The 9,128-nt window shown below is 31.6% G+C and overlaps 1 protein-coding gene across 1 annotated transcript; it reads left to right on the forward strand.

Annotated features, from left to right (window-relative positions):
* Window positions 1-3,021: 3,021 nt before the first annotated feature.
* LOC132924534 (uncharacterized) lies at window positions 3,022-3,393 on the forward strand. The gene has a single exon (XM_060988902.1). The coding sequence runs from the start codon at window positions 3,022-3,024 to the stop codon at window positions 3,391-3,393; it is 372 nt and encodes a 123-aa protein (XP_060844885.1).
* The last annotated feature ends 5,735 nt before the right edge of the window (window positions 3,394-9,128 follow it).

Genomic DNA, 9,128 nt, shown 5'->3' on the forward strand with positions numbered 1-9,128 from the left:
TTTGTGCTGAGTTCTGCGAGTATTAAAGCAATAACACATGATACGTAGTTTATATTATATACGTTTGTAAAGTTTAAAATCCATAAGTCAGGGGCACCCGCAGGGAATCAGTTCAGTGAGTGAATAACTGCAACTACAACTACTTTACGCACATTTGCAGCCTAAAAAGCAACTCATATTATTTGCGAACAATTTTACGAATTGGTTTGCGCAGAGTATTCACTTGCCTTTTTTTTTTTTTTACGTATAGTCACGACACCACATCTACTATCTAATATTCAATTTATTCATTTCCATTTATAATCGTGCAAATCAAATATTATAATAACATATTTTATAAAATATCTATTATCATCAGTCCGATAATGAATGTATAACCTGAATGTGTACTGCACGAACGCACGATTTAGCATGTTCACATACCTACAGCTGTTTGGTATTCAAAATCCACACAATGTTCGGGCACTCGATATCCTTAAAAAGATACTCACTGCGTTTGATCACTATAGATATCCTTAAACCGATATCACGTTTATTTACCTTATCTGTTAAAAATATGTATATAAGACTACGTATTATATTACATTATATTATAATAGGTAGGTAGGTAGGTATAGGTAGGTAGGTACTAATAATATTTATAATTATTAAAATATGCAAGAAACGCATTTGTCAAATTGTTATAATAATACAATTTTGCAACTCGGTAAAGAACTATTTCGGAAATAGTGTATTTCTCATGTCAACACTGGTTTTACAACATTATAATCTCCATAGGAAATACATATAACCTCGTTATCCTGTCTCCGATTTGGCTATACATTACATCCGTTTCAATTCCCCTGCACTTTCATTGAACGCTTACCCTCTCTGCACAATATTCACTATAACTCCTCGACCTGTTAAACCTACCCTAACTTACCAACATGCATTCAATTTACAACGCGTAACTCTTAAAATTTAAAATTGTATATATTTTTAAGTGCATAGTCATTTGAAAATACATATTCGTGATTTTAACAAAATTTGTCAACATTTTAACATAAAAAAAAAAAAAAAATAATATTTTATATTTTTAATCTCCATAAAAACAACTAATGAGGAACATTGTATTACATTTTCAGGTCTTTAATCTAAAACAAATTCATTCATAAATAAATATTGAAAAAACCTAAAAACATTGACAATTTAAAATGTCTATAAATAGCACAAAAGTAGTCAAAATATTTTTTAAATTATATTATATCTAGAGAATGATGAAAAATTAAAAAACTAAATTAAATCTCTACAGTAAATTATATTTAATTCCAACTAAAAACAAAAATTATTTTAAAATCTGTTTTGTATATAAAAAAATATTAAAATAATAAAAATAATCCGAGTATTATGAAAAATATTGTGAATTTGTTTACTCTGCTTTTTTTCATTTTCAAAGTACCAATTAGATCAAAATATGTCCTACCGAAAACTTCCATCTACATTTATATTTTAATCATTATTTCTACTATAAAAAGTATTTTTTGACACAAAAATGACTAAGAAAAAAATAAACATCATTGTAAAATAAAGTATTAACTATGTAACTAGTATTTAAATAAACACATTTATCACCACGATCAGAACTTAAAACTGCAGATCAGTTGAATCTCACTCTCTCCCTTAGATGGCTCAAAATACTGTATTCCATAACTAAAGAACAAAATATTATTTTTAAATTTTAAACGTATTTGTACATGTATTACAACAGTCAACCGATTGTTGCAATAAGTACGACGTCATACGTTTTTTTGGTATGTCAACGAATCATTGTCGTATTATTGTTTTAAGAATATCTGAATATGCCTATAGTGTTTATTGATTTCCTATAATAATTAATACGGCTAGTGTTATATTATGTGTGTATTTTAAAATATATTTAATACTATAGTAACTCGCGTTATAATAAAAATTACGAATAATATTTATTTTCGAGTAATTGATTGTCGAGTTGCTCATACAGCCGAATATGTAATAACTATAAATGTAGTTAACGCGAGTTACTCGATATTTTATCGATTTTTTTTTCTTAGTCTTCGAGTAATCAACAAGCTGATGTCATGTTTTCGAAACGTACAGAAAAGATGTTTCAAGTAGTTTTGACACTATTATTGCTGCTGCGGTCGGCCGTCAGTCATCCGGTCCAGCTAAATGGTAAATTTCTCAAACATATTAGTGTTGATAATATTATTGCACTATTATAAGACAGAGTGTATGACTAGGACATTTTATTTTTATTACATTTGATGTGCCGCGCAAAGAGTATATTATTATTCAATATTCAAGCATATTATTATGGCATTAATATATTGGACGTACGGTTTTCGTTTCAGGCGAAGAATGTCAGTATCCACCGGAAAACAATGTTGAGGCAATGTACAATGCACCACCGCCATGTGGCGAAGGAAGATTCCGAGACCCGCTCGAGATCTTAGGTTCGTTACGCATGCGTATTTACTGTTTTTTTACTCCGATTTCTTTTGTACGCGTGTCAAATCGCGTAAAAGATACAAAATATTTTGATGACGTACAACAGAAATACCTATAGCATAAGCGCAATTTCAAGAGGGGCATGGAGGGGCTAAGCCCCCTCCCCAAAATGGTTTGAATATATCCCCTTCCACCTTCAGGGAGAATACACCCAGTACATGCACGCAAATTATAAAAGCCCCCCCACAATTTAAAACTCAAATTGCGCCTACGACCTATAGTGAATACTCGAAGGGGGCTAGAAGTATGAGCGATTGACCAAAGCGGCAGATAGAGTATTGTGTATATATATATATTTAGGTTTACCGGACTCTTTTTATTTTCTTCCGAATCGTCTCTGCGCGACTCTGCCGGGCCGGTTAATTATGGCGAGGAAAGTCGCGGCAAATATTCGCCAATCCCTATGACTCGAAACGCCGCGCGTTTGTGGTATTCGTAGACATCATCAACTCGTCTTTGCACACCGTTACAGGCGTGAAATTCCCGGAATCAAGGATGAGGCACCTGTGCAAGGCCGACGTGTACATGTACGCCGACAAGATTTCGAACGTGAGTTTTCCGCCGGACGCCATCAAACTCTGCGGGTGCGTGTGCGAAGGTTACCAAGACACAATGGTGTTCGACGTCGGCGTGAAAGTGAAGGTGATCAACGCCAATTGCGATTACACCGGCGCGACGGTCATCAAACAACATTCGTCGAACGAAACGCACGCGGCCGTGTGTCCGGACCTGAGCACCGCGTGCGTGTGCACGTACAACGTCCGATGCAACCAGCGGACGCGGCCGATCACGTACACGTTGACTCCGAACCAACAGGGATATCTCAGGGTGGAGGTAGCCGACTGCGGCAATTCGAACATCACTTGAATAAATATTATCGTCGTCTTCCACCGCACCACGAGTAACGCGTGAACGCGACAACATAGAGAAATGCGCAACTTCGCCGCGTGTATCTCGTCGTCTGCACGCATCGTCTTCCGGGTGGTCGGCGAATCAATAGTACCTAATTATACGCGGGTTTTCCACAACCCTTGTAATATTTCTGTTTGCCGATAAAATGTGTCTCGACGCTGGTCGCAACGGACGTCGTAGGATCACGGTCGCGCGGCCGCGGCACTCGGGTCCGGAACCCGCGATCCTAAGATACCCCGGCCCTTATCGTTTGCCCGACCGTTTTCAACGAGCTCGTGGTTGTTTTCAGTTTTCCGCACACTGCGATTTGGCGGCCGTAATAAGTGTACAGCAGCCGCAAACTGTGTTTTGTCGTACATATTTTTATTATTATAGTTTAAAAAATAAACTTCATTATTATTACCGGAGACGCACATGCTTTGCGATTTGTTTAAATTTGTTTAAATATATATGAGAAGCATAAGTTGTTTATTTACCAATTATAAGATAAGCAATGCAATTTAAAACATTTATGATATTCATCAAAAACACCAACATTTGCAAATCATTTTTTAAAATGAAATTCGTAAAATTTTCATATTCATACCTAAAATTTAAAAAATTAAAACAAGGTTCTTTATGTGATCTAAAGTTAAAATTTGTATGAAACTGTGTGTTGGTGTTAACGATTTTTCACTAAACTATTTTAGTTTTTTTTGTTGGTACATTTCCACGCACCATCCATTTATCCGCACTTCATTATAAATTTAACATATTGTACGTTATGATCAAAAACTAGCCAACTTTATTTTTTTCTCGCACTTTCTGTCTCAAATAATAATATTTATACATAAATCAGGCTCTAGACTTCGGTCACGGTGTTTTACACAACCGTCGGTCGAAATGCTCTTGAATTCAAGGTCATATAATGACGCGACCATTTCGACACTTCCTAGGGTCGTGAGTAATACACTCTTAGAAAAATGTGCACTGCAACGGGACGTCATTTATATATAATATATATAAGAGTGTAAAACAGTTATGATTTTTAATGGGTTCGTTGTAACTTGTAATACACAAAAAATACATCATTCATAATATGTACGAGTATATTATGGATTTGGGTAGCACTAGGAGCAGCAGTAACGTTTTATGTCAAGTGGAACAAAAATCACGTACAACACGTAGACATGTAATTTTGTTTAAAAATATACGAAATATTAACGTACATGCTAATACTATATGATATTCGTTCAATCGCATCACAAATGACTAGGGAAAAATCAAAATGTTTATAAAATACAATATCGACGAATGACGACATAGAATTCCGAAAATTAAATATTTTTCTTCATTTAAAAATAACAAATTAGTTTCGTCTTTTTTGAATTAAGTATTTAAATAAAGAAGACTTTAAAATAATTTTTCTCTATATCGAACAATTCATAAACACATATATTTATTAGATGTTAATGACTTATATATACGGACATCCAATTTTTAAGTCGAACACACATATTTACTATATATTTATTGTAGAACGAAAATGTGTAATGCTACAAAAGTGAGGTCCAATCGTACATACTCATACAATCGTGTTCGGTATAATATAAATAAAAGTACAGAGTCCGAAAACACGCGATGTAATTTTGGTCGGTAGACGACAGAAACATTGTCATTGATTATGTATGACACAGGCGTTATATAATATACGTACAACAACAGGCCTAGCTATTATCAAATTTCTCTTACAACTGTTATACATTTAAACAATAAATTATGCGTTCAATTGAGCGAATAATAATGATGACAAGAAAGCGCCCCCTAAGTGAAACAACCTCAAAAGAAATTACAGAAAGTGGATCCTATTGAGGTTTATTGCAAAGTAAACAGGGCGGTAAAAAATGCTTAAGAACACAGCCAGTTCCGGTTCGCCTCGACGTCGCGTCTCATAAATACATTTATTTAAAAAAAAAATGCATTGTTGTATATATAAGTAAGATTTCAGATTTAAAATTAATTATTAATGTGACATTATAATATATATATATATATATATATATATATATATATATGAATTAACTTGATCGAGCAATATCGAATTTACCCAGTGGATGTAATACGTTAAATTTAATTTAGAAATGCAGCGTTGCTTATGATAACTTGCAGGCAATATAAAATTAACCTTGCGCGCGCATACCTAACCTAATGTCTAATCAACTCTTAAACATTGGTTCAATAATGATATTTAGAAAAAGATTTACGAGCATTAAATTTATTCATTTAAAATGTATTGAGCGATCAAAATTGAATAGTTTATGCAATTTGTTATGTTTTATTTATTGGGATATCGTATAAACAATTGTGCACATAACCATCTCATAGTAAAAAAAAAACAAAAAAACCTGTTACACTTGTAAATATATTATATTTTTTAAACCGAGAGTCTATTCACAAATAAAACTGTGTAATAAATGATAATTTATCAATAGATTATAATAAAATGTATAAAGTTGGTTTAAATTACTTTAAATCCACCTAGACTTTAAGGTATATAATTTGTCAATTTTTCAAACCGTAATTTAAGTTATTAAAAATTTGGAAGGCGTGCTCACCTTCGCCGCTCTTTGAGACGACCCTTAATCCGTCTTCTCATTATACTATATCGCAGTCAGCAAAATTGTAAAAATCGTGTATTATACGTTCAAGGGACCGAGAAAAATAAATCATAACAACCAAAATAAAAATACAAAGTTATTAAAATAAAGTGGTTATACATTAAACATTAAATGTCTATATTTATGTATAGTATTAAAAAGTAAAATACATTTTTATCACAATATATTAATATGTATAAAGTTCACATTGTTTGAAAAAAAAACTATTATTTGGTTTTATAACATATTAATTATTTTAAATAAAAATTATGTATTTTCATTTCTAGTTTTTCCAAAGTTTGTTTTTGAACTTTTTATATTATTAATGTCCATATTATTTGACACTGATTGTTAACTATTTTGCCCCATATTTACCCACGGTCGTTATAAATAATAAAATAAACTATATAATAGATAACTAGATCCATAATAATGGTCATTATAAAAACTAAAAAACGTCATAACAACCGATAAAAATAAAAATCGACATGCCAAATATAGGAGTTATGACATGATGACCTTTCATATTTTTTGGCGATTATATTATACTCAATAAACTCGGTACGCCACCATGACCGGTGTCACTATTAACCATTTCTACTGTACAATAAAATATACGCTTATAATATTTAAATCGCGATTACCGCAGTACGAATGGCTATTTATAGAAATTAATACATCAATAATAACTATATGTGGCGACTTGCAAGCCATAGAGTTTGAATCAAAACTTAATCAACCCCGCACAAATGTATTACAGTTCTGACGAAATAAATTAATCAACATTTATTATACTCAAAACTGTGTAATGTATAGATTATATTTAGCTACTGCCGCCTACAGTGCCGCCGAAGAATAAACGCACATTCGCCGGATCATCAATTATTACAGGACTTTCCATTAACGCCAATGTAAAAAAAAAAAAAATAATAAAAAATAAATATAAAAAAAAAAGTCTCCCTTTCGGCTTCGATTTAAAATTATTCGCCCGGCGGCGGCGACCCCTTTTATTCTATATGCGCGACGACAGCATATCATCGTGTGGAATTGTTTTGAATAATCGAATACGCCCGCACATTAATTTCCAATTTACCCCGGCCACGAACGCTACACGGTATATATGTGCGCACGGTACGCGGACGAAAAAAAATTCTCCTGCGGGTCCGCTTGTATACGGCAATTGAAATAAATTGTAAAAAAGGTATAATATATATATATATATAAATAATACATATACATATACACGGATGCATTGTATATTTAATATATGCGTGCGTGGTGCGTTCGATTGAAATCGAGGTAAAAACCGTTTCGCGTAAATATTATACGGCAATGTATTTTATTTATTTTTTTTTTTTTTTTGTTGCATATGCGATATAAATTAAAATAGAAAAAAATTGACAGATTCCGCCGGCCCGGACTTTAGTTTCGTATTTTATTCACACGCGAGCGCGCCCGCGTTTCTCCGTTGGATATATTTTTGCGTATTACCCTCGACGACCGGACATAATATTATGCGCATACAATATATACCTTCGAATATTATACATGTCGGGCTGCAGCAGTACCCGGCCGTGTGTTGATATACTATATTTTATACCTATATATTATAATACCGATCAACTATTTGTGTATGATTATTACGTTAATCGCACGTGTCTCGCAGCCTTCCGATTGCTGTTGTATACGTTTAAAACTGAAGAGTTTGGATAGAATAGCTTCACAAATTTCCAGAAAATTGTTTTCACATATATATGCACGCAACGCGCGACGCAAGAAATTTTTTATTTTACATATATTCGTTTTTTGATTATAAATTAAAAATATTAAAAATATACTGTAGTGTAAGTGTATAAAAATGAATTTAAATAGTTTTAAAATTGTATTAAAGATAGGTAATACTATTATCAGTTTGAATCATATATACTAATCAAATAAATTTGTTTAATAAATTTTCTAAAAATTTAAAATTAAATCTCGTTTATTTATCGAAAGTATTAAGAGAATATTATATCTTTATGATACAAATAAATAATTATTAATGTTCATATATTGATGATGATAAAGCTTAATATTAGACCAAGGAATATATTGCACATACGATTTCATTTTGCTCATTGGTAATTTGATACGTCATGTCGTATGTTTATATGGTTTTAAATAAAAATACAATTTTGTTACACCTACCTAAAAAAAAATAGATAAATAAAAAAAGCTGATGAAAATAGCTTTGCGAAAATTTTATTTTTACAAATCATTTTTTATCATAACTATATAGGTACCTAGCAGAATTAATAAATATTTTAAATAATGTAAAATTTTAGTGTCCATTTAATTAATTTTATTTTAATATTTTTTGGAGTGCAAATGAATATTTTTTTATTTTTTTATAATTTATAAGTCAGATGACAATTATTAAATTATTATGATTACTTAAGTGTAGTCTACGATATTGTAATACATAGTTTTTATACAGCATTAGTATGTCGTTGGACTTAACCAAATATAACGTGAAATTATTTTAAAAATGCATTTAATATTTAAAATTATAAATTCATTATTAGTACACCAACCAATTTCAATAACAAATAATTATACATTTGTAAGTGCATTTTTGGAATATTTAGTTCATAAATGCATTAAATGCATGGAAAATTCAGAGAAAATGTTTCTCTCTCAAATCAAATATATATATATATAGCTCTATATAGCACTATGTAATACAACCATTTTTTTTTGTCTGAAGTCCACGATAAACCAGAATATATTTTATTTATTACGTTATACGTATTTGTAGTCGGCGAATGATGATTAAACGAAAACCATTGCAGCTGAATGCTCTGCAAATGACTTAAAATTGTAAGTGGTGCAACGTGCCCGGTCGTACACAATACTGCAAATTAAACAATCAGCCACCGACAAACAATTCGCCAGACAAATTGCTCTAAACACTAAAATAATTACAATTTAATTATTGACGATAGCTTTAAAAGTAAATATACATAAAGTACATGATTAGTAAGTGGTGGTTAGCACCGATGGTACCTTTACCAA

The sequence above is a fragment of the Rhopalosiphum padi genome, chromosome 3, assembly GCF_020882245.1.
Source record: "Rhopalosiphum padi isolate XX-2018 chromosome 3, ASM2088224v1, whole genome shotgun sequence".
In the NCBI taxonomy this organism is placed as follows: Eukaryota; Metazoa; Arthropoda; class Insecta; order Hemiptera; family Aphididae; genus Rhopalosiphum; species Rhopalosiphum padi.

Coding starts and splice junctions, on each gene's coding strand:
- LOC132924534 (XM_060988902.1), top strand. CDS start 3,022: ATGAGGCACCTGTGCAAGGCCGACGTGTACATGTACGCCGACAAGATT.